This window comes from Mercenaria mercenaria, unplaced genomic scaffold (genome assembly GCF_021730395.1).
Source record: "Mercenaria mercenaria strain notata unplaced genomic scaffold, MADL_Memer_1 contig_3901, whole genome shotgun sequence".
NCBI classification, from domain to species: domain Eukaryota; kingdom Metazoa; phylum Mollusca; class Bivalvia; order Venerida; family Veneridae; genus Mercenaria; species Mercenaria mercenaria.
In genome coordinates, this window is record NW_026462087.1 from 2,145 (window position 1) to 29,434 (window position 27,290).

Below are 27,290 nucleotides of genomic sequence, written 5' to 3' on the forward strand. Positions count from 1 at the left end.
AAACTAAAAGGAGACCTAAATTCTATGGTTACTGACATAATATGTATTGTATGTGACATAAGGCTTAGGATGTTATGAAAGGTGCAGTTACTCATTTAAGATCTATGTTAACTAATAAACAATGTGTTGTTACTGACATAAAACGTATGGTTACTACTATACCAGGTGTGGTTACTGATTAAAGTAATATTGTCACTAATACGCAATTATGGTTACTGACCTAAGATCTATACTAGATTAAGTCTCAAAGGTGTGTTTGCTAACATTAGACCTATGGTTACTAATATAAACGTTGTGGTTACTGACCCAAGTGCTATGGTTACTAATTAATGTAAAATGTGAGGTTTATGATCTAAACGCTATGGTTATTAATATTAAAGGCTTGGTTACAGTCCTAAGTGCTTTTGTTACTATTATAAATGTGTATTTGCTGACTGAAGTTATATAGTTACTTATATAAAAGGTGCAGTGTCTGACATATGGTTGGTAAATAATATAAATGTGTGGTGACTGACACAAGACCTTTGATTTCTTGTACAAAAGGTGTGGTTCTACCATAAGTGCTGATGATACTGAAATAAAATGTTCGTTTACTGACCTATGACCTATGGTTACTATGTTAAAGTTGTGGATTTTGGCATTACATTTATGGATACTTATGTAATAGGTGTGGTTACTATCTAATGAATAACGGTTACATTTTGTACTAATATAATAGGTGTGGTTACTGACAAATGACATATAGTTTCTAATGTTATAGGTGTGGTTACATCCTTAATTTATTAATTATTGTTAATTTATATACATTTTGTGGTTATGCTTACATAAGGTCCATGGCAACTAGTATAAAATGTGTTGTTACTTACATACGGAATATGTTTACTAACGTAACAGGTAAGATTTCTGACCTAAGACAGATGGATACAAATACAATACGCATAAAGTGTATGGTTACTAAACTAAACTTCGAGACCAACGTTATGATTTATCTCGTATACAAGTCAAGAGTATATACTGTGGTAATAAACATTTAGCGTCTGACAAATAAATTGTAGTCCGCTAATAACCTCTGTATCTCCAGTACGGAGAACAGTCTTGATCGTTAGAACGCTCTATACGTTATAGTGATTACTAGCATGATTAGTAGATCGCGTAATGATTACAATATATACCACTTGATTTTGTCTTCAAAATCATCAACTTCTGGTGTGACACTTTCCTCTTATACTGAACTTTTCTTCCAGGAACGCCAAAAGCAGCAAGAGATGAGACGCCAAATTTATTTCAAAGAATATACGGATGGTTTACATACAAGAAACGAAAGAAAGGTAATATAACTTCAAGAAGTAGTATATCATAACCTTTGCATGTCCAGTAGGAAGCAAATGTGTGAATTTACAACATTTACGACTTACTAAATGTGTTTATATAATTATTCTGCTAAACAATTACGTTAACCTGTCTCCGATTTATGCCCAACTGTTTAGTAATGCCAAAATAATGAATTTGTTACCACAGGAACGCTACGAAACATAACTATACACGTGAATCTTTTTTGGCATTGGAAATCTATTATAAAGGAGAAAAAACGTACCGTCACATGGTATTGGTCAATTTTCTTATAAACAGCATACCGAGATTTATATTTCGCGACTTTTCTTAAGGTAAGTTGCTAACAAAGCAATATAGAGAACGTCGCATAAAACATGTTTAGGTTATTGCAAAGACTTAAGAATGATAGGAAGCGAATTAGAATTTTCCTTTATGAAATTTATTTGTATATATTTTCTCAGTTCTTGTTATAGTGCCTGAAATAAGACATGTTTGATTTAAGAATTTGACCGCCATCGGTTGCGTTTGGTTTGTTCTATTTATTTACTCAATACATATCAGAATATTTCGCCACATTAGATACAAAGGCTCTTTCTGACACGTTTACAGCATGAATAAAATCAACATTCAAGGTTTGAACCTCTGTATCAAATCAGGGAAACAATTGACAACAACATACTTTTGTGCAAATATAAGTTACAGTAAAACCTGCTTTAGCGGTCACCTCTATTAAGCAGTCAACCTGTCTTAAGCAGCCAGTGTCTCATTTCCCAAAGTGGTCATTTATTCTATAAATAACTTGCATCAAGCAGCCACCTGCTGAAATTAGCCACTTTTTCCCACTCCCTTGGCTGGCTGCTTAAGACAGGCTTTACTGTATATCAGAAGTTTTGAATATGTAGATAAATAGTGCAGAAGAAATCAATACATAAATCAATATAATCAATATTGTAGATACACTTTTTTGCCAGAAAACTTTTTACTGGAAATTAGAAGGTGAAAAGGTTTTGTTTGGCAAATAGGTTCTTATGCTGTGAAATGACTTCAGCTAACTCAATCAATAATGTGTAGTATAAAGGTGCATTTGCAAAATAGAACTTTGTCATTATTTTTAAATTAAATTCAAACATAGGTAAACATTATGTGTTAAATGTATCTTTTGACAAATAAGTCCTTTTACCTTGTACATTAATTCTCAATCTGTGTTATGTTTGCATCATAATAAAGGATCAAATTGCATGTTCAAGTATAAAGAAAAAAAAAATTAAACAAGGAATGTTTAAGGTTACAAGTTTGAGGGTAAAATGGAAAGATTTTTTAATACAAAATGATAGCAAAATTATTTACTTAGATAATCCAGTCTTTTGTTGTTACAACAATAGATATTTCAAGCACAGTATACGCATTTGAAAAATGAAAGACTATTCAGCTGACATTTGCCTATCGAAGTCGGCCGTTTTAAAAACTGAAACTGTTTTATTTGATTAAACGCCTATTTTTACGTAAAACATATTCAATGGCGTTTTACAAACACATAAAGAATTACGTCTTAAAATTAAGACATTTTAAAGGTGTATGAAATAAATGAGCATACATAACATTTTGAATTAACTGTTTAGTAAGTATTAAACAAAAGATCAGGCATCAGATAAGATTAATAAAATATTAGAATATTAAGATACAGTAAGATAGCTGTTTTGTTAGTAAGTAAGTAGAAGTGAGTTATTGTGACACGTCCATAAGTTATTACAATCATCTGTAATTTTGTATTTGTGATAAAATTGTTCATATTCGAATGTATTTACAAAAAAAAAATCATTCAGTTCACGTTACCACAATATCTTAAAAATCACAGTCACAGTCTCTAAAAGAGTGCAAAGTAATTTTCAAAAATAATGAGTTTTCAGCTTCTTTTTGAAAACATCTAATGTGTCTGAGTTCCTTTGGGGAGGCAACTCATTCCAGAGGTTAGGTCCAGCAGTACTAAAACTTCTGCCGCTGAACGTTTTGCGCTTGTTGAGTGGAACAACGAAACACCCAGTAACGGAATTTGAAGAACGCAAGTTCCTTGTCTGTGTTTGTTTTATGAGAAGTTCTGAAAGATATTCCGGAGAATTTCCAACAAAACAATTATACATGTAGGTGAGCATTTTGAATGTGATTCTGGCTTTGATGGGTAGCCACTGAAGATCATAGAGCGCTTGCTTGGAACTGTCATATTTTCTTCGATTTAGGAAAAGTTTTGCACACATGTTCTCAATTCGTTGCATTTTGTTTACCTCGCTTTGAATGACATTGCAATAATCTAAATGTGATATCACCAATGACAGCACAAGTGTTTCGGCAGCCTCTTTGGTGAGATATTTCCGGATACATTTTATTCTGAAGTAGTTGAGCATTGCTGTTCTACACTTTCGTTTTACATGCTCTTTTAGATTCAAGTTTTCATGCAGGTATGCACCTAGATATCGAATAAAGCTCACTGATTTTACTTCATCACCTACAATGCATATTTTGTCAATTGCACTTTGTGACAGGAAAGGCCGTACCGGCGACAGTAACCATCAGAACAAATCAACACCCTTTACAATATTTACAAATTTATTTACAAAAGATGATTATTAACAATGAATAGATATGAAAAGAAAAAAAAAACTGAATATAAGAAAGAAAAAAAAAGAAAGTTCAGTATCTCTAGATACAAAAGTTCTTAAATTCCATTCTAATCTGACGTGACACAGTTCTTTAATTTAATTGTGAACTTTAAGTAGCACAAACAAAACATAGCTTCTAAATTCAGTCCCTTTAAACCGTGAATACGTTGATTCCGTGTTGGCTCCCTATGGTGGTAGGTGATTGCATCCCTGAGCTGACTTCAGAGGATAACAAAAATCAGCGTCTTTGCGGTTTACGGCACAACCATGGGACGAAAGCTCTGCGCTGGGAATATCACATCCAGGCGAGTGAAGACAAGTGAACCTCGGGCATTGTACTTCCGGGTTATGACATCACCAGGTAAAATCGTCTGGCGGAAGAAGCTAAAATATATAACATATGGTAAGCACCATAGCAAAACAAATAAGTCAGGGCATAAAACTGCTCCTTTGGGTACACCATACCTCCGTAGGCTCCCATAAATAATACGTGCTACTATACAAAACATATGTGCTACTAAGTTCAGACGTCACATGATTAAAATACGTTACTAATTACTTCCATTATTACAAAATTACTTACTTAAAAGACTAAAGTTAAAGTATGAAAAAGATATGAAAAGTATATGATGAAACATTATAGTAATGGAAATGATAAACTGCAGCCATTATTTACAACTACAAATTAACAAAATTCAATATAAATCAAACGTTATATGATAGTTGGCATCCATATAATATCTAATGCCATACAACAAAACGGACATTGTATGTGTATGCAATAGACTGTCACACAATTTCATATTACAATAATATATTACATACATGGTACTAGACTTGCCATATAGAGTTATACATAACAATACAGTGCAGTGATGGCGTTCCATAACAACGAAATGTTTGACATAAGTTTTTGAAACAAAGTACTTTATAAATATCATGTTACAAATTTCAGTATAAATCTAACATCTTATATAAACGAAACGTTTAGACTCCTCTTTCGAAATAATTTACAAAAGTCTGAAAAATTTAATAAATTATCCTGACATACTGAAACTAGCCAAAATCATGTGCCGAAAAGTAAATGTTACAGAATTCTGTAGAATGAACAAAAATTTACCAAATAAAAATCGTAATGCAAAAATCATACAAAAATCTAACAAATAAATTTCTTACCTCGATCGAGCATAAATTTCTAGCAAGAAAATAATTCAGACATAGATTCGTCTATAAAGTCGGAAGGTGGTGTGCGCAAGGCATTACTAGTCCAGTCTATTTAAAGGGTAATGTCCCGCCAAATACTAAATTTCATGGGATTCACGGCTAAGCCGTGGACTCCGACTATTGTCATTTTCACGGGATTCACGATATAGCCGGGGAATCTAACTACTTTGGCGCGAATTTAAATTGACAATTTGAGGCCCATTATAGTGGTTTTGGGGATAAAAACATAAATTACTGAAGTTTATAAAATATCAACTTTCTTATTACTGAACCGAATTTAATGAAATTTACATGGAAATTTAAGTTATGAAATACAGAAAAATATGAGAGGTATTTCATGCGTGAAATCTGACATTTACCTCAATAACTCAAAAATTTACAAAAAGATGATGCAATACCTGCATTTACACTACAGATAAAATAAGGCCCGTATGTCAATTTGTGACACACGTTCCCCCTTAAAAAGAAAATTTATAATTTTCTTAGATGAAACAAAATGACATACTGAAAATAACAAACAAACACACAAAAAAGACACTGTCACTATCTGTACACCATATAATATAGACACCTGTCTACACTCTACTCAAATAATCTGCGCCTACATTTTCTCTACCAGGAATTGCTCTAATATTGATCCTATATGGCTGTAATGCCAATGCCCATCTCATCAGCCTGGAGTTGCTAAGTTTCGCTTTATTCAAATAAGTGAGCGGCTGATGATCTGTCTCTAATACAAAGTCTTTACCGAACAAATACCGGTGAAACTTAGCTACTGCCCATACTATCGCTAAACACTCCTTCTCTATCACTGAGTACTTTTGCTCCCTAGGTAGCAATTTTCTACTAGCATACGCTACAGGTAATTTCTCTCCATCACTTTCCTGAAGCAATACTGAGCCTAAACCTAAATCTGAAGCATCTACTCTCAATATAAAAGTCTGATCTAAATCTGGCAACTTCAAAATAGGCGGACCCATTAAGCTAGCCTTCAAAGTCTGGAAAGCCTTTTCTTGACTTTCACCCCACTCTACAAGATTTGGCTGACCCTTTTTCGTCAAATCTGTGAGCGGAACTGCAATGGCGGCAAAATTTGAGATAAACTTAAAAAATATCAATAAAAATACACATACAAAATAAATGTCTGTCAATACATTTGAGAAATTGTCTAACAAATCTACTACTTCCTGTTTACATGCTACTGGTAACTCTGGATTTACCTCTACATCTTTGTACGTTTCTGTACCCTGCTTTATAGGACACAAAACTATATCCTTTTCTACTCTACTCGAAAACTCATCACTACTTTCATTCGGATCTAATCTGTCATAATCTCTCTGATCCTCCTCTACAATAGCTGCTCCAACCTTACTTAAAATACCCTTATCTGGTATAGACTTACTATCATCCTTCCTTTCACAGTACTGTTTCAGCATGTTTGCATGAAACGTTTTCAACTTTCCGTCTACATCTATCCTGTAATCTAGTCTATTTACTACCTCTACTACTACGTAAGGACCCTTCCAATGTAACAACAACTTATTATGTTTCGTAGGTAACAATACAAGTACCTTACTACCTGCCTTAAACCTCCTATCTCTAGCCTTCCTATTGTAATACTTCTTGTATCTAGCACTACTTTTTGCTAACTGTTGCTGAGCTATCTTACACGTATCCTCCAACTTTTCTTGCAAATCCATAACATACTGGTAAGTGGTTTTAACCTCATCATTCTCCGTCTTACCAGCCCATAACTCTCTTAGCACAGTTATCGGTCCACGGATTGTTCTACCATAAAGTAACTCAAAGGGAGAAAATCCCAAACTTTCTTGCGGAACTTCACGGTAAGCAAACAACATAGCATTCAAATACCTATCCCAATCTCTAGGTCTCTCACTACACATACGCTTCAACATTTGCTTCAAACTACCGTTAAACTTCTCTACTAAACCGTTACACATAGGGTGATACGGTGTTGTAGTTAACTGCCTTAATGACAATAACCTACTAACTTCTGCCATAAGTTCTGACGTAAACTGCGATCCACAATCGGTAAGCATTTCCTCTGGCACTCCTAATCTACTGTACATATCTACTAATGCCTCTGCTACTCTCTCAGTTTCAATACTAGGTAGTGCTATAGCTTCTGGATATCTAGTAGCATAATCTACCATAGTCAAAATGTACCTGTTTTTCCTATCAGTCATAGGTTCGATCGGACCAACGATATCGACGGCAACTCTCTTAAACGGAGTATCAATCAAAGGCATTTTTCCTAACGGAACTTTACTTACTCTACCCTTAGCTATAGTACGTTGACAAATACTACATGACTGACAGTACCTCCTAACCTCTGCCATTACTCCTGGCCAGTAAAATTCGCCTAATACCCTATCACTCGTTTTCCTTATACCTAAATGGCCTGACAGTAACGAATCATGTGCAACTTTCATCACAGTTTCTCTAAGACATTTAGGTACAATCAACTGTCTACTTTTGTCTAAATTCTGGGCGGTATACTCTCTATATAACAATCTATTCCTAATCTCAAACCTAACTGAACCTTTACCTCTACACTGCTTAATCGTACCTTCCTCAGCCTTCTTTCTACACAAATCTAAAGTGCTATCTTTCTGTTGCTTTTCTAAGAATTCCTCTCTAGATACATCTAAAATCTGAGACGGAACTTTTAGCTTTACTTGCTTCTTAACTTTGGCTTGTGCCCTAGTTTCTACTGCTGACGCTAAACTACTAAACTGAGGTTCTACAGCTCCCTCTACATTACCAATTATAACATCATTGGTAGGATTATCTACAACCAACGCCTCTACTGTACCCTTGAAATACGGACAATCAATATCTATTCTAGCTACATCTAGCCTATGTTCACTCCCATCTATGTACTTACATCTACGGGTTTTCTCTAAAAACTGACTTGCTTCTACTAAGTCCCGTTTCACTATCACACATGTACAACCTGTATCTCGCATAGCGATACATCCCTACCATTACAAGTACCGGGTTTTGTAGGACATGTACTTACACTAAGCATACCTAACTCCTCTACATCACTTAGTTCTATAATACTATTTCCACTCTCTGACCTACTTGACTTACTCCTATCTCTATCTCTATTTCTTCCTCTACCTCTACTCCTAGATCGGTCACGGCCTCTACCTCTATTTCTATTTTCCTTACTATTTCTATTCTCCCCTTTACTACTTTCCTGTTCCTGCTCTACCTCTAACTCTGCTGCTGCATTGGCACTATTACCGCCGTACTTTCCACTCCTACAGTAATATGAGCTATGCCCTATTCGACCACACTTATTACACTTCAGTACACCAAAGGGTTGAAAACCTCTACCTCTATTAGCAACATTGCTACTACCTCTATTACTAGTGCCTACATTACGACTACTAGGATACTGTCTCTGAGGTATTTCATATGGTTTATAGCTCCGGTCCTTATTGGTTCGATTCACGACATACTTGGGACCTCCACGAGTCTTTGCAAACAAATCTGCATCTTCTGCTACATCCCTAGCTTTAACTAACCTCTTACTACTCAAATTCTGGTAAAGTTCTCTATTACATACATCTAAAAATTGGTTCCTAAGTATAAAATCTAATAATCCTTCGTACGTTTTCTCTACCTTACTCAATCTAAGCCAACCATCTAAATATCTACTTATTCTGGCTAGAAACATCACAAAGGTCTCATTATCCCGAGGCCTCTCAGTTCTAAACTTTTTCTTATAGCCATCGTCAGTGAGTTCGAACTGACGTAGCAAAGCGGCTTTCAGTTTATCATAATCCTTCCTATCTTCCAACGGAAGCCTATCAAAAACCTCTCTTGCCGTACCCTTTAGAAGGAACGGTAAGTTAAGTGACCATATCTCTTTATCCCAATCCTGCGCAACAGCGTACGTTTCGTACACATTCAAGTACGCATCCATGGAATCAATTTTCTCATCAAAGGGAGACATCTTAACCTTTACCTTTTTCTTACTCATCTTTTCTAAGTCTGTCTTAAATTATGCTCTGTTTCTAATTTCCTACTTTCTGCTTCCTCCTTCTCTGTTTCTAACTTCCTAGCTAACATTAACTTCTCCTTTTCCATTTCTAACTTATCTAATTCTAACTTACGTTCTAACTCTAACTTTTCCTTCTCAGCCTCTAAGCTACTACGTCGTTCATATTCTATCTTTTCCTTCTGCAACCTAACTTCTAACTCTAATCTTTCCCTATCTGCTTCTAATCTATTCTTTTCTGCTTCTAAACTACTTTGTTTTTCATATTCTATCTTTTCTTTCTGCAACCTAGCTTCTAACTCTAATCTATCTTTCTCTGCTTCTAACCTATCTTTCTCTGCCTCTGCTCTTAATTTCTCTGCCTCTAATCTATCTTTCTCTGCCTCTAATCTACTATGTCTTTCCTCACGTTCCCTAGTCTGCTCTTCCTTAACAAAGTTACGTAACTCCTCTCCTTCATAACCTAACTCCTGTCCTACCTTCGTTAACTCTACTACACTAGTCATGTTTGATTACACTACGTTAACACTATATGACACTACGCACTACAGCTACTATAACAACCCGAGACACTAAATAAACAATCGTGAGGGAATACTAGACTACACTAGTTTACACTAAGGCTCTAACAGTCACCACTGGAGCCAACACAAAATATTATACTCTACGTATATACTACACAAAACGTCCTCACTAAAATAATAATACACTAAGTTGCGCAACAGTACTATGTGTCAATCAAGGTTGCATAGGCAACAATCAACAAAGTACAGTGACAGTAGGCTGTAACAATACCTTAGCCTTATCAAATATCAATCAACTGTAACTGGTGTTAACACTTTAGTGTAACAAATAAAACAAATATAAATCAAAGTGTTTTATCCTAAGATAAAGTATAGGTATAACACAACTGTGTAGCACTAAAACTTAAAAGTAGGTAAAAGTATATGCAAGTAAACAAGCTTGCTAACACACACAAATAAAAAAAAATACTGTATCTGGTATGTATACAGTACACTAATACAAAATAGGATCACTGGGAGAAGTAGGGCGACGCACCAGTAAGAGTGAGTAGGATAACTCTCCTTGTCAAGGGCGGTCACTCTCAGCACAGATATATGGTGGCTTAATCATAGAGTGACACAAAATAAACCCAAAAGAAAAATAAAAGGAACGAACTCACCCCAGAATCCAAGTGTCGTATACAACTGTCTATTAGTCTGTGACCACAAAAGCTGGTTAGCTGAAGCTACGGATCTGTCCTTGTCTTGTCTGAGGTAAGACGTCACTCTGAAAAATGAATAAAACTATTATATGTGTAACAATAAAACAAAACAAGAGGAATCTTTACAAATTATTGCTGCAGTTAAATGGGTGTTAATAATGTTCGAATAGCTACTGTGTCTGGTCGACCAATCCCACTTCTGACACCATTGTGACAGGAAAGGCCGTACCGGCGACAGTAACCATCAGAACAAATCAACACCCTTTACAATATTTACAAATTTATTTACAAAAGATGATTATTAACAATGAATAGATATGAAAAGAAAAAAAACAACTGAATATAAGAAAGAAAAAAAAGAAAGTTCAGTATCTCTAGATACAAAAGTTCTTAAATTCCATTCTAATCTGACGTGACACAGTTCTTTAATTTAATTGTGAACTTTAAGTAGCACAAACAAAACATAGCTTCTAAATTCAGTCCCTTTAAACCGTGAATACGTTGATTCCGTGTTGGCTCCCTATGGTGGTAGGTGATTGCATCCCTGAGCTGACTTCAGAGGATAACAAAAATCAGCGTCTTTGCGGTTTACGGCACAACCATGGGACGAAAGCTCTGCGCTGGGAATATCACATCCAGGCGAGTGAAGACAAGTGAACCTCGGGCATTGTACTTCCGGGTTATGACATCACCAGGTAAAATCGTCTGGCGGAAGAAGCTAAAATATATAACATATGGTAAGCACCATAGCAAAACAAATAAGTCAGGGCATAAAACTGCTCCTTTGGGTACACCATACCTCCGTAGGCTCCCATAAATAATACGTGCTACTTATACAAAACATATGTGCTACTAAGTTCAGACGTCACATGATTAAAATACGTTACTAATTACTTCCATTATTACAAAATTACTTACTTAAAAGACTAAAGTTAAAGTATGAAAAAGATATGAAAAGTATATGATGAAACATTATAGTAATGGAAATGATAAACTGCAGCCATTATTTACAACTACAAATTAACAAAATTCAATATAAATCAAACGTTATATGATAGTTGGCATCCATATAATATCTAATGCCATACAACAAAACGGACATTGTATGTGTATGCAATAGACTGTCACACAATTTCATATTACAATAATATATTACATACATGGTACTAGACTTGCCATATAGAGTTATACATAACAATACAGTGCAGTGATGGCGTTCCATAACAACGAAATGTTTGACATAAGTTTTGGAAACAAAGTACTTTATAAATATCATGTTACAAATTTCAGTATAAATCTAACATCTTATATAAACGAAACGTTTAGACTCCTCTTTCGAATAATTTACAAAAGTCTGAAAAATTTAATAAATTATCCTGACATACTGAAACTAGCCAAAATCATGTGCCGAAAAGTAAATGTTACAGAATTCTGTAGAATGAACAAAAATTTACCAAATAAAAATCGTAATGCAAAAATCATACAAAAATCTAACAAATAAATTTCTTACCTCGATCGAGCATAAATTTCTAGCAAGAAAATAATTCAGACATAGATTCGTCTATAAAGTCGGAAGGTGGTGTGCGCAAGGCATAACTAGTCCAGTCTATTTAAAGGGTAATGTCCCGCCAAATACTAAATTTCATGGGATTCACGGCTAAGCCGTGGACTCCGACTATTGTCATTTTCACGGGATTCACGATATAGCCGGGGAATCTAACTACTTTGGCGCGAATTTAAATTGACAATTTGAGGCCCATTATAGTGGTTTTGGGGATAAAAACATAAATTACTGAAGTTTATAAAATATCAACTTTCTTATTACTGAACCGAATTTAATGAAATTTACACGGAAATTTAAGTTATGAAATACAGAAAAATATGAGAGGTATTTCATGCGTGAAATCTGACATTTACCTCAATAACTCAAAAATTTACAAAAAGATGATGCAATACCTGCATTTACACTACAGATAAAATAAGGCCCGTATGTCAATTTGTGACACACTTAGGGAGCTGTTGCCTACTACCAAACATTTTTCAAGTTCTTGTATTGCCTGGGATTCGACTGTTGGAGATGATGGTTTAAAGCGTTTATTAGCAGTGTGGTCATCCGCAAAGCCGTAAACTGAAACTGATGGAGGAATAACATCAAACAGTGTCCCCGCATATGTCAAATAGAGTCAAGGTCCTAAGCAACTCCCTTGTGGAACGCTACAACGTTATTGGCGTGGAAATGACATGGCTGAATTGACACTTACACGGCAACTTCTGAGGCGCAGATAGGAATCATCCCAGCTCAGTGCTCTTCCACAAACGCCATACTGCTTGTTCAACACATCAATGAGAATGTCATGGTCTACAGTATCAAAGGCAGCACTGAGATCGATGGCAATTAGCGCCGTAACTTTTTTCTTCTCCATAGCATCAAGTAAATCATTTACTAGACGTAACAATGCTGATTCGCAAAAATGTTTTTTCCTGTAAGCAGTTTGGTTTTTTGGTAGAAGATTGTGTTAGTTTACATTATCGTTGAGCCTGAACAGAGCTGCTTTTTCAATTAGTTTTGACAAAAAAAAACGAGAGGTTACTAACAGGCTGTAGTTTGCAAATTCAAGTTCGAGTCCCGCTTTCTTCAACAAAAGTCTTACAATTGCCTGTTTCCAGTTTTGTTGGAAAGATGCCGTCACGCAACAACAAATTTACCGATTTGCTAATAACAGGTAATAGTTCATCTAAGTACGATTTCAGCACTTTTGTTGGTAGAATATCAAGTTCACATGATTTTGTCTGTAGTTGGTTTATAAGTTTTCTAAATTCTTCCTCACTCAGATCTTTAAGACTGTCAAAACAAGAAATATCTTTTTCGCATGGTTGAAAATTATCGAAATGTTTCAACAATTCTCGAATTTAGGTTGTTATGGACACATTTTTACTTATGCATTTCCAGGGCATATAGGAACGGTGCATTTTTTTACATGTATATTGGACGGATATTCTTTACATGTGGTAATTTCTTTAATATTAAATATATGTTAAATAAGTATGACTCCCACTTTTCCCGATATATCTGTAGGACATTTAGCTTCACACGGCATCCTGTCTCTACACCTTTTGCAGGTATAGATCTAGTGAGGTGCCGACAGAACACAATTCTGCTTGGTTTAAATTAATAGTCTATCCCTCCGCTTTTTTTCAGATGTAAACGTTTTCGTATAATTGAAAACTAATATATTTGATACACATATTCTTCATATCCTTAAAAGTGAAATATTTAGCCCACAACGTAGACAATTTCACGTTCATTTCATTGCACCACACCCCATTGCGATCAAAGTTTGATAAACCAAAAAAAAAAAAAAAAAAAAAAAAAAATAATAATAATTGAAATTTTCCAACATTGATATAATTGGATTTATAAACTCAAACATGTATGTTGAGATTTACAAATAAATTGAAAAATATATAGAGCTAATAAATACCTTCTGTTCATCATATGTTTATTAACTATGGAAAAATCATTCAAACTTAACGCTTCGTCATGTTCATGCTTCACATTACACATCATTACTGCATAGATGTGTAAAATAGACACAGACATCTTTTAGTTTTAGTGTAAGATTAAAAGTTAGCATGTCAACTTTCTCGACTCAAATTATTTTAAAAAGTGAAGTTGTACTTTTGTTAATGTTATTTGTCTATCATTTTCAGGGGTTAAATCGTGTGAACTTACTTTGAGTCAAATACGCGTAAAAATGCAAAAATACGAAATTTCAGTGCAGTCACGTATCAAGAGAGGTAGCACTTATTACAAGATAAAGTAAAGTTAGGTTGAAAATGTTATTTTTAATAAAAAGGCAGATAAAAATAATACATAAGTATCGGACCTTTCGACTTCGGCCAAATGTGATTTGGGATCCATAAATTGCTTACGTTGGACCCGCAACAGCATATCCAAAAAGTTCACCAACAGCGCGTGCTCGCAAGAATCTCCTTGTTTGCACACGTTTTCCCCCTGTTTGTGCATGCCAAAAAAACAAAAACAAAGGTTTTATGCAAGAAAAGTCATATATGTTCACTTTTGTCATAATATGAGAGTTCAAGAATCATGTCCTTGGCTTTTCTGCTGGTCAAAATCTACACAAATCATATCTATTGTGCATAGATTTACCAAGTAAATTGTCTTTTGTGTCGAAAAAGAGAGACCTAAGAGGTAGCATATGTAATATTCTGAGTCACATGTAGGCCAGCTCTGTAACAAATCATTGTTGTGCCTTTGTTTTTGCATTGTGTCCGCAGTCGTGATTTCTGTCTTGTCTGAATTCATGAAGGTAGTTGACTTGCAATGACAACTGGCAATTTTCGTTCGGTTTCGTTTTCTCTTCAGTAGTTTCGGCATTCTTCAGCTTATGAACAATTGGTCCGAGAGCTCACGGACTTTTATTGCAACAACTGAGGCCAAAAGAAGTTTATACATTTTAGGAAACAATATTTCACATCTTCCATGAAAACCCATTTCTTAAGTGTCAAAGACGTGCCTATCTATATTTGTTCACTTATGTTTGTGACAGGGGAGGTAAAACTCACTAGTAAAAATTTAGGGGGTAGGGTAAAGTTTACGTCTACCAGTTTTTTCACTGTTTAATTACAGTAGCTATATGATTGTCAGTAAATGTATATATGTCAACCAATGTCAGCAAAAAGAAATTCATCAAAAAGAAATGAAGGGCAAACTTGATATTTAAGGTCAAATGTGATATTTATGTACAAATCACAAAAATTGGCATATTTGAAATTTATTTTTATTCTTAAAAATTAGTTTGTTATCATAAGTCACTCAGCTTTATATATGTAATGTGTATATATCAGTCAAAGTCAGAAATGCAAATCTTATTGCAAAACGTCTAGGTCAACCCTGATAATTGAAGGTCAAAGTTCATTTTCATGCAAAAATATAAAAAATGTTAATTTTACTTTTTCTAACGTTTTTAATATGTATTCACATTATTAGTCACTGAAGTTAATTCGTTTTAATGTCTATATGTCCGGCAAAGTCAGCAGTGCAAAGGTAACACCAAAACTGCTAAGGGTAAAGCATTTTATCAAAGGTCAAAGGTCAAAGGTCAAATTTGTGTGAAAAAAGCATGAATGGTTTCCTGTTTGAAATATAACAGCTATTTCTGACCATTATTTGTAATTGCTCGTGATTTATTTTAATGTATATATGTCCCACAATGTCAGTAATAAAGATATCGTCTAAAATCAGACACGTTCAAATATGATATTAAGGGTCAAAGGTCATTTTCAAGTAAAAGAATGATAAAAGCTCTTTAACTTTTCTTCTTGTTAATGAAGTTTTGTCGATATTAATCAACGATATCAGTTCATTTTAATGTATAAAAAGTAGGCGATGTCTGGTATGCACATACTATTTTAAAACATTCAAGGTCAACCATAATTTCAAAGGTCAAAGGTCAAAAAAGTGAGTAAAATGTTGTAATAATATCACCTGTTTGTAATAATTTTTATTGTTTAAAAGTATTTGTTTTATCATTTTAGTATCTGATCGTTGTTCATTTTACTGTATATATGTCAAACGATGTCATGTAAGAGAAAATAAGTCAAGGTCGAACCTGGTATTAAAGGTCAGGTGTCATTTTTGTGTAAAAGATCAAATTGTAGAATACTTACTCATTACCTTGTTAAAAATAAAAGCGCTTGTTAGAATTTTCTGTTAGCAATTTATTTTAATGTATACATGTCAAGCAAGGTCAGGAATGTAAGTCTTATTGAAATAAGGCCAAGCCAAATCTATTATCAAAGGTCAAAGGTCAAATATGCGTGAAAATTAGCCAAAAACAGTATTTCTGCAATGATTTTTCATTATTTTTTTAAAGGTTTTTCAAAATTATTATCTAACTATTATTCATTTTAAAGTATATATAACAGATGATATCATTCTTGGAATAATAATGAAAAATTAGTCAAGGTCAAATCTGACATTAAAGGTCAAAGGAGAGGGCCTTTAAACTCGCCATTATGAAAAAGCTTGCTGGAACAAGTTGGGGAGTAAATGCAAAGATCCTCTGCAAGTCTACACAGGCAACTTACGGCCCATAACAGAGTACGCATCAACCTCATTAGTACCTTCTTCCAAAACCAGTATAGACTAAATGGACAAGGTTAAATTTCAGGTCTGATGATAATCCCGGGGCAATGAAAACAACGCCAATAAAACAAGAGCTGTCCGTAAGACAGCCAAGCTCGACTATTCGAAATATTGTCCCAGAAGCAGAATATTATCCAAAAAGGTTTAATATCAAAAGAGTTTTAAGTTCAAAAGAGGACATGATTTGACCAAAATGCATATCAGAGTTATGGGACTTGCTGCTATCAACTAGTTTTATTACCCTGAAGGCACATGTGAAGTTTCAATTCAATATCTGCATTAGTTTTGGAGATAGTAACTTGCATGTAAAAGTCCAAAAGGGGGCATAATTTGCTCATAATACATGTCAGAGTTATGGAACTTGACCCAGTGAGGTTGGTAATTGACCTAGAAAAAAATAAGTTTCAAAGCTATATGTCTTTAAATGATAGCTGTATGTACTTGCATGCAAAAACTTAACCAAGATGTGACGCCAACGCCGACGCCAGGGTGAGTAGAATAGCTTGACTATTCTTCGAATAGTCGAGCTAATAAATGGAAAAGACAGCCAACCCTGAGCCATAAGAGACAAGACGAGTGTGCAAAGCTTTTGTGCATGCAGAGAAGGCAAACTTTTCTTAAGAGACTACCATCCCACCCACTCCACTCAAAACTCGAGAGCAGAACCAAGAACAGACTGAAAAGACAGAGTCTTAACCACATCGTCAAAGAACTGCAAAGAGGGAAAGCAGCAGCACTGGACACAGAGGCAGAGCCGCTCGAGCCGCTCGAGCCCAATGAATGGGTTCCCAGACAATGTGCTCCCAAGATCAGATTGGAGGTACCAGGAGTAGAAGAAAAGGGAAAGCAACATCAGGCTTACCAACAATCTCTTACGCTAGAAATGTTCAATAACCGCTATCCATATCAGTAGAAAAGGCAGTTTAGAAAGCTGGGAGTGGTGCTTACATCAAATTTTTAGACAGCTCCTCCTTAATACTCGCTCATCCAGTCGGCAAGAGATCAACAGATCCAAATGCAAGCCCTCACATCGGTTACACTCGAACTGTATGAGCGAGGAGCAAAGGGACAATATATTCCCAACAGACCCCAAGGCAGCTCTTCAGGCTCTCTGAGCTGGTCCATCAGACTACTTAATCAGACATCTGTTGAAAAACATCAATCTCCTGCCTGAGAGCAACAATGTAGCATTTCGATGGATTCCTGCACATGTGGGCATAGCTGGAAATGAAGCTGCGCACAAACTTGCAAAGACAGCAATCAGACAAATACAGCCACAACCTTTAACTTCATACAGAGAAGCTCAGACTCTGTGGAAGAACAGCTTTGCGACAGACTGGAAGAACATAAATAGAGGTTACCTGCCAAATCAGGACTGTCTACACAAGCTAAACAGCCAATTAACTGTCTTCCGTCTGCGCACTGGTGACTGTGGCCTGAGAAAACATATGAAGAAGCTGGGAGTTGCAGAGAAAGCTAAATGTCAGAGCGGATCAGAGGAACAAACACCGTTTTACATTCTGCAGAGCTGTTCCTATCTGGAAGAAGCACGCCAGAAAGTTTGGCCAAGAGACCAAGCCGTGGAGAGATGCCAGCGACCTGCAGAATACGGTGCAGTTCATTGCCGCATCTAATCATAAGATATAAAACGGCCATAAGAAGATGGAAAGCAGTAAGGTAGTAAGTAAGAAAAGGCTAACAATGAATTAACATCAAGTTATAACAAGTTATGTTTGTACAAAGAAATAAAATAACAGTGCTATCTTTTGAATTTATTACCCGAAAATGAACTTTAAACTTTAACATCAGGGCTGATCTAGACTCATGTCTTATGATATCTTCATTGTTGACATTGACCAATATATATAATACTCCAAGGAATAGCCATAAGATATTAATAATGACAAAATACCTTTAAACAATGAAAATTATTGCAAAAATGCCTTTTTTGCGATCTTTCACGCAAATTTCACCTTTTACCTTTGATATATAAGCTTTACCAATCACTGTTTTTGAAATTAGATATGCATTGCTGACATTGATTTACAAATAAACATAAGACAAAATTATTTTCAATGAACAAAATGACAAGATAATTTGTAACGAAAAAGAAATTAAAAATGCTGTATTTTGAATTTTTACATGGAAATTACCTTTGACCTTTAATGTCAGGTTTGACCTTGACTTATATTTTATTATTATTTTAACAGTAATATTGTCAGTTGTATATACTTTAAAATGAATACTGACCAGTTTTACTTGTAGTGACAAAAATAACCTACACAATAAAGAAAAGTCACTGCAAAATTCTAGTTATTTTGCGAATTCTTACACAAATTTGACCATTGACCTTTGATAATAGGTTTGCCTTTGACTTATAAGAATAAGACCTACATTCCTGACCCTGCTTGACATGTATACATCAAAGTATATTGCTAACAGTGAATTATAACAACAAGCTATTTTTGATCAAAGTAATGAGTAAGTATGGTAGATTTTGTGAGTTTTAATACAAAAGTGACCCCTGACCTCCAATACCAGGTTCGACCTTGACTTGTTTTCTCTTCAGTAACATTGTCTGACATATATACAGTAAAATGAACAACAATCAGTTACTAAAATGACAAAACAAATACTTTTAAACAATAAAAATTATTACAAACAGGTGATATTATTGCAACATTTTACTCACATTTTTTTACCTTTGACCTTTGATATTATGGTTGACCTTGAATGTTTTGAAATTATATGTGCATACTAGACATCGCCTAACATTTATACATTAAAATGAACTGATATCGTTGACTAATATCGACGAAATATTATCAAGAAGAAGAAAAGTTAAAGAGCCAATTTTTCATTATTTTACATGAAAATGACCTCTGACCCTTAATATCACATTTACACTTGTCTGATTTCAGACGATATCTTTATTACTGACATTGTGGGACATATATACATTAAAATAAATCACGAGCAATTATTAATAATGATTAGAAATAACATTTCTATTTCAAACAGGAAGCTATTCAAGCATTTTTTTTTACACAGATTTGCCCTTTGAACTTTGATATAAGCTTTACCCTTTGCAGTTTTGTGGTTACATCTGCATTGCCTGACCTGCAGACATTAAAACAAATAAACTTCAGTCACTAATAATGTGAATACATATAAAACAGATTAAAAAAGTAAAGTTATATTTTTCACATTTTTGCATGAAAATGAACTTTGACCTTCAATTATCAGGGTTGACCTAGACGTTTCGCAATAAGATTTGCATTTCTGACTTTGACTGATATATACACATTACATAAGTAAATCTGAGTGACTTATGATAACAAACTAATTTTTAAGAATAAAAATAAATTTCGAATATGCCAGTTTTTGTGATTTGTACATAAATTTGACCTTTGACCTTAAATATCAAGTTTGCCCTTCATTCCTTTTTGATGAATTCTTTTTTTGCTGACATTGGTTGACATATATACATTTACTGACAATAAGATAGTTACTGTAATTAAACAGTGAAAAAAACTGGTAGTCGTTAACTTTACCCTACCCCCTAAATTTCAACAAGTGAGTTTTACCTCCCTTTTCACAAACATAAGTGAACAAAATATAGATAGGCACGGCTTTGACACTTAAGAAATGGGTTTTCATGGAGGATATGAAATATTGTTTCCTAAAAGTATTTGACGTAGAGTCACAAAACGTTACAGGAATGTTGGTCAGCATGTGTAGTTGTGCACCTGGGGTTTCGCGGCCAGATAAATTCAGTATTGTAGGAGTTATGGCCCCTGACTTAGTTAAAAATTGGTCATTTTAATGTTGTGTCGCGCGTAGCTCCAAAAGTATTTGACCTAGAGTCACAAAAGTTTACAGGAATGTTAGTCAGTATGTGCAGTTGGGCACCTGGGGTTTCGCGTCCGGATTCATTCAGTCGTGTAGGAGTTATGGCCCCTGACTTAGTTAAAAATTGGTCATTTTAATGTTGTGTCGCGCGTAGCTCCAAAAGTATTTGACCTAGAGTCACCAAAGTTTACAGGAATGTTGGTCAGCATGTGCAGTCGTGCCCCTGGGGTTTCGCGTCCGGATTCATTCTGTATTGTAGGAGTTATGGCCACTGACCTAGGAAAATTGTTATTTTAATGTTTTGGCGCGCGTAGCTCCAAAAATATTTTACCTACAGTTATTATTTCACTACACAAGACCAGACTTCTTGTCCAGACTTACTCAAACAATGTTTGTGATACATGTATGTTAAAATGTACATGACCTAGAATCATAAAACATTAGGGGATTGTTTTATAGATTATATAGTGTTCTCTTTAGGATTTTACTCAGCTAGGCCAACTAAGTGAAAAATACACATAATGTTCTTAAAAGTTTGTGTTGCAAACATCTTAAAAATTGTTTAACCTGAGTCATTAATCCATGTTACAGTGGCGGGGGGGGGGGGGGGGGGGGGGGGGGGGGGGGGAAGCACCTGTGTCCTATGGACACACATCTAGTTTATATCAAAATTATTGGAGTTATATTTCTTTTTTAGTCATTTCCTAGCATAATGTGGTTCCATTCTAGGTCAGCTTGTTATGTGGTCTCGAAGTAATTAAATTTATTTTTCAACATTTTTGTTGCAGGATTTTGTCTGTCTATTCTGCCCCTGTCATGCACTTTCCTCGCAAGAGAGTAATTCATAAGGTTATATACTCTGTCAAGAGACTTACTAAGAAGAGAGGACGGGCGAGAACATTCTTATTATCAACAGGAAGTTGAACTTGCGATGTGTTCTGTTTTCTCCGACTTAACTTCAGCTGTGTTTTTCTTCTAAAATCATTACACTTAAATAAACAACGGTCAAAGTTTTGAATTGCACTTTTTTCCTTTTCCCGAGTATGATAATAATATTTACATTGTGTCTTTTGCGAACAGAAGCTTTCCCTTCACTTACAATTCGTTTTCATTGTCTGCTTTACAGCTCTCTAAAATTTTTTTAGGACTTTAATAGTCGACATGCTCAACAACATCGCATTAATATTATAATAGTAGTGTGCCTATATATCCGAAAAAAAAAGGCTTAGAAATTGTCTTTGATGGTATTTTTGTTAATGTTCGATAGCCATGTCCATTGTTAATTTTATAGAACTTGGAAAAACTTTTCAGGGCGGTTAGGGAGGGGGATATTGCCTTCTAGGCATACATACACTAAATATGAAAATGGCGCGGAAAAAAAGGTAGTCGCATAACGGCGGATTCAAATAGTCCTCAGTTTATTTGCTCTGTAGAGCTAGTTTCCTGATTTTCTTTTCAATTTTTGCTGAAATCACATGACATTTTTATGCTTGACATGTAGGTAGCAATTGCATAATGATCATACACCACCACTACAACTCGGGGGTCTCATATTTTAGCTGATTTTGCAGTTTGTGTTTTTGACTGAAAATATTTTTCTTGCATCAAACTTGACCGCAACCTTTCTGTTGACTTTGATTCAGCATTGACAATATTCTTCAAGAAAATGTAAGTTACAGACATTTAAAATCGATCCTGATGTGTGCTGCAACCACTAGAAATATGTCAGTTTTATACAGAATCGAGAAGGACAGATATTTAGTGTGTTGTAACCTTCTAAGGTTCAAAGTACGGTCACGGCACAAGGTCAATTTTAAAAAGGCTGGTTTGCCGTCTGTATGAGCATTACATTGTAAAAAAAACCCTACAAAGTGTATTTCATCAAAACTAGTACCAACCGTTGACAGATATAACGTATCATTCGGAAGCATAGAACGCAATGATTTAAAAAAAAACTAACAAACTTGGTTTGATTAAGTCTGTTTGTGAGACAAATCCTCTCAAGCGTTATCTAAAACGGTTTATGCCGAAATAAAAACTCTATTCCAGTAGTATACGCATGCGCTGTAGTAATTTCAAGATTGTGTGAGCGTTTGGAAATACTACCTATGTACATTTTTTAACAAATGTATCAATTAACTGCAAATTAAATAGTTTATTGTATTCTATTCTTATGTAAATGATGCTCTTCATACCTTCCCAGCAAACACACGACGTCGCAAAGACGTCTTTTTATAGTTGTTTTGGAGTCGCGACGTCGGTAACCAGAATCTGACATTGTTCCAACGACTTTACAACGACCAAAGTTCGATATCGCTATCCCGACGTTGTTCCAACGGCTTTACAGCAACCAAAAGCCGACGTCGCTATTCCGACGTTGTAAAAACGTTGGAACAACGTCATTAGATCTACTGTAACTTAAAAATATTTCAAGTTGCAAAAATAATTTCATTGCGTGAATACTTTATTGCATTTTAGTTGTTTAGCGTCATTCGTGGGGTTAGTAACATTAACTCGAAAGAGTTCTGTCCCATGATTTCCGACATGTGTTCGAATTGACCAATCAAAACAGGTCTAGCTCACGTGCCTTTTTGCACTCGTTCATGTTGTTGATCGTAGTTTTGAAAAATTGTGGAAGTATTTAAAAAGCGCCCTGTGCAGATTTTGGGTCAAATCATGGCTTCTCTACCCGCAGGTATGTTGTTAGTTTTTACAGCAACTATTTTTTGTCATGACGTTTTTAAAACTATTGAAATTACAGCTTTAAGTTATATTGTCATATATTTTCGCGGTAATTTGTTGTTAATTCCACGGTATGTCTAAACACCGAACATGAGTCATGTCCGCGGACATGACTGGTAAATACCGAACATGAGCGATTATTATTGTATTAATGCAATATATTATGTTTTTGTGATTTAAATTGATTACTTATGCTAAAAACACTAGTGCATACCAAAAATATTTAAAATTCAAGCATATTAATGCCTTTAATTTAAATGAAATAGATGACTGGTGATCTGATTCCTGTCCGTGAGCAGACTTATATTAATCGCTTTCGAGACAAGCTCCACTGCACCATGGCGGCTCACCACATCAAACCGGCTCCATACTAAGGTGGCCTAATTTGAAAAATGAAAATTCGTTCTACATTTATGAAAGATGTAGGTTATTACCTACACAGTCGTCTCCTCTTAAGATATAACCTATTTTCGTTGTATCTCTGTAGAATAAACCGCTCTCGTTCATATTCCATATGTCTGTTGGTACTATTTTCGTTTGGTAGAAAACTCTACTTCGCATTATAATTCCCTATTCAATAACATATTTGAAATGAGAACTCCGTCATTTCAATTTGTAAAAGATGTCATACTTACTCATGAAACGGATCGAGTGTAAAACAAGTACAATATTAATGTACTTTAACTTGAATGTATTTTGATATTTATAATCAATTTAAACCACAAAAAAATAAAATGATGCTTTTATAAAATAATTAATCAGACACGCTCGGTATTTAACAGTCATGTTCGTGAACACAAAACAGATAGCAAGTTTTGTATTTTATATAAAACAAAACAAGCTTTAAGATAATATATTTTTGGTAAGTACATGTATTTTAAAATTTATAATCATTTTTAACCACCAACATTTAATATATTGCTTTAATAGAGTAGTTTCGCTCATGTTTGGTATTTACCAGTCTGTTCACGAACATGAATCAGATCGCACATTTTTATTTTTATATTAATTAAAAGCATACATACGCTTGAGTTTCAAATATTTTTGGTATACACAAGTATTTTAAGATAAATAATTAATTTAAATCACAAAGTCATGATACATTGCTTTAATAAAATGATAATCGCTCATGTTCGGTATTTACCAGTCATGTTCGTTGATATAAAACAGAATGCCCGTATTGTATTCTATATAAATAACAATCTTTAATGTGCTTGAATGTAGTACATTTTTGGTATGTACATGTATTTTAATATTTAAAATCATTTTAAACCAAAAACACATAATGTATTGCTTTAATAGAATAATAATCACCCATGTTTGGTATTTACCAGTCTGTTCACGAACATGAACCAGATCGCCTGTCATCTATTTCATATAAATAAAATAAAACATTGACCGCCGAACGTCCATATGCTATTCTCGATATCGACATTATGGATAAAATCCCGTTTTCCGGTATTAACCACAATAAACGCCTGTTCCGGTTTTACGGTGAGGCGGGTATCGGCCATTACGCTACATGGCGTTAGTGTTTAGATTATCCTTTTTTTTTCAAGTTTTAAACAAAGTAAATGAATAAAAAAAGTATTGCAGATTATCATTAAACAATGTTGTAATTAAGATGTAGCAAAAATGTCCTCAAAGTTTACTTTATTTTTGAAATTTTTACCTTTTATTCTACACCGCCGCTTCCGTGGCTCGATACCGAAGGTGTGAAATTATTCGCATTTTTCAAGGTAAACAGATTATTTTTGCAAAAAAAAATGTTGCCAAGGTCGTAGAATAGTATTTTCATTGTGAGAAAGTAAGAAATTTCCTAAATCCTTATCTTCTGGCAAAAATAATCGCTAATATTGTACACGGTCTTTATATCGGTTAATCTCGCCAGCCCCCATGACCCTATTTACGGAAATACCGGAAAACGGGATTTATCCTTAATATCGATATGGTCAATGTTGTAAAAAGTGATGCTTTTTCTAACACCAGCGGGAAGTTAGCAGTAGAACAGTAACAGCAGTAACAGGAGTATTACTGCTATTACTGCTATAGCGTTGTAGCAGTAATAGCAGTAATACACACTGGCCATAGCTTTATCAGATCAAGTGGTTCCAACGTTGTTTGAGCGGTGAATTGTACGCCGATCAGATGGAGAAATATGGCCGATACTACAAATTTCCGGTATTGTAAGTATGATTTAAAGGAATTTCTGTTAAATAACGAATTAAATGAAAACGATGGGTTCACCTGGAGCGCAAATGTGTCTATGTTTTAGTACATATGTCCATTTAGCTGAGATTTGTACCGTTTATTCAAACACTTCTGTACAGTCCGGCGGGGGAAGCAGATTTTTTACAGTTTTTGACAATGTCGCCTCAAATATAGTGTTTCTCGGGAACAAGTAACTGTTCAAACACTTTTTATGTAAAGGGCTACCTCTTAAAACAAAGCATGTGTATTTTCATAGAATTATTCAGGGTTATTTGTGAAAAATCGGCTGAAAACCTAATGCAATGCCGTTTCGAGTGGGTCGCTTTGCAACGCAATCAAGTGGATACCGTTCTGTGTCTTACTTGCGAAGTCTTATCCGTCTTAAAAACAGTCATTAAAGCCTAACAATGAATAAATTTAGAGAGTTTTATATTATTATAATGATCCCGCCATTTCTAATACTAGTATATAATACTTTTACATTTTTATGCTCGCTTAACATTTAACATATTTTTGCGGACATTAGTCTAAAAAACATCAACACAAAAACATAAAGCAAGAATGAACATCGAACAATATCATTAAGTAAATAATAGTAATAGTTCGTAAAAACAAGAACCAGTTCACGGATTTTTTATCTCCTCCACGAATATTACTGAACAGCATACCAAAATCGGATTGACTCTTTAAATCAGTATAGTTACAGTTGGTTACTTTTTAGTCCCTTAATACTGTTTTTTCATAATTTCATTCATATTCCTGTAGTAGCGTTCATTAATTTTCAGAGAGATAAATCACAGAGAACGTTAAAATTGGCCAGGGAAAAGACAATATTTGTTTTTTCCTCCATAAAACATTCTAGCATAAAACTGCTGTTATTGCCACTTTTCGGCGGTGTTTTAACAAGAGAGAAAACGTGTGTTAACACAGAGATTCTCTCGCTCATATGCTGTTATAACACCTTTTTATATATGCGCGTTCCGTAGCAAAGCGTAAACGTATTACGATCCCAAAACGGATAATTCAAAAAGAAATGACGTCAACGTGAATAAACAACGTATACTTTACCGCTCATTTCATGGAAATTCAATGACGTTGATGGACAATATATTCGTTTACCTGGTTTTCACGCGTTTTATGCTAGAATAGCGTTAGCGCATGTTCTTTTCGTGTTATAACATCTTCAGAATCCCTCGGGAATCGTTGGTACCCGAAGGCTGGGGTACCAACCAGTCCCACGGGTTTCTGCAGATGTTATAACACGAAAAAACATGCGTTATCCCTACAGAAACGACGTAATAAACCTCTATGGTCGCCATTCAAAAATGAAAATACAAATGAAATACAGACACCAATGAAAGAAAATAAACGGACCAGCAATACTAATAGAGATGTGCCACAGTTGTGCTATTTAACTGTCTCTAACCAAATAACAAAAGCGATGTTTGCCAACGGGTACTTATCTTATTCGATTTGATAAGAGTTAAAATTATGTGAAATAATGTATCTTTTGCTGCAGAAAGTTGTCTCAGGATAGCCTTGTCGCTTGCAATGTCTAAAAATCTGTCTCTTCCTCTGTTAATTCTTCAAACATTTCGTCACATAAAACTCTCTCTTTAATACCTTATTGTGAACAGGTTTTTTTCTTGATATTTTGGTGCTTGAAGTTCGAGTTAGCAGTCTTTTTTTTTATTTTCTTTGTGTGTGTGTTGTTGTTTTTTTTTATTATTACATGTATTCACTTGAGGAATGAGGACATGAAGAAAACAAACGCGTTTAATCGTTTGCTTGATGACACGTCTCTATTAGTATTGCTGGTCCGTTTATTTTCTTTCATTGGTGTCTGTG

At 34.7% G+C, this 27,290-nt stretch overlaps 1 protein-coding gene across 1 annotated transcript in view; it reads left to right on the forward strand.

The window, feature by feature from the left end:
• Positions 1–1,244: 1,244 nt before the first annotated feature.
• Positions 1,245–27,290, forward strand: part of LOC128553503 (uncharacterized) — a gene marked incomplete at its 5' end in the record, with an annotated part of 56,043 nt that continues 29,997 nt past the window's right edge. Inside the window, one exon of the mRNA XM_053534683.1 lies at positions 1,245–1,328. Within this exon, the coding sequence (XP_053390658.1) occupies positions 1,245–1,328 (84 nt within the window). The remainder of the gene's footprint in view (positions 1,329–27,290) is intronic.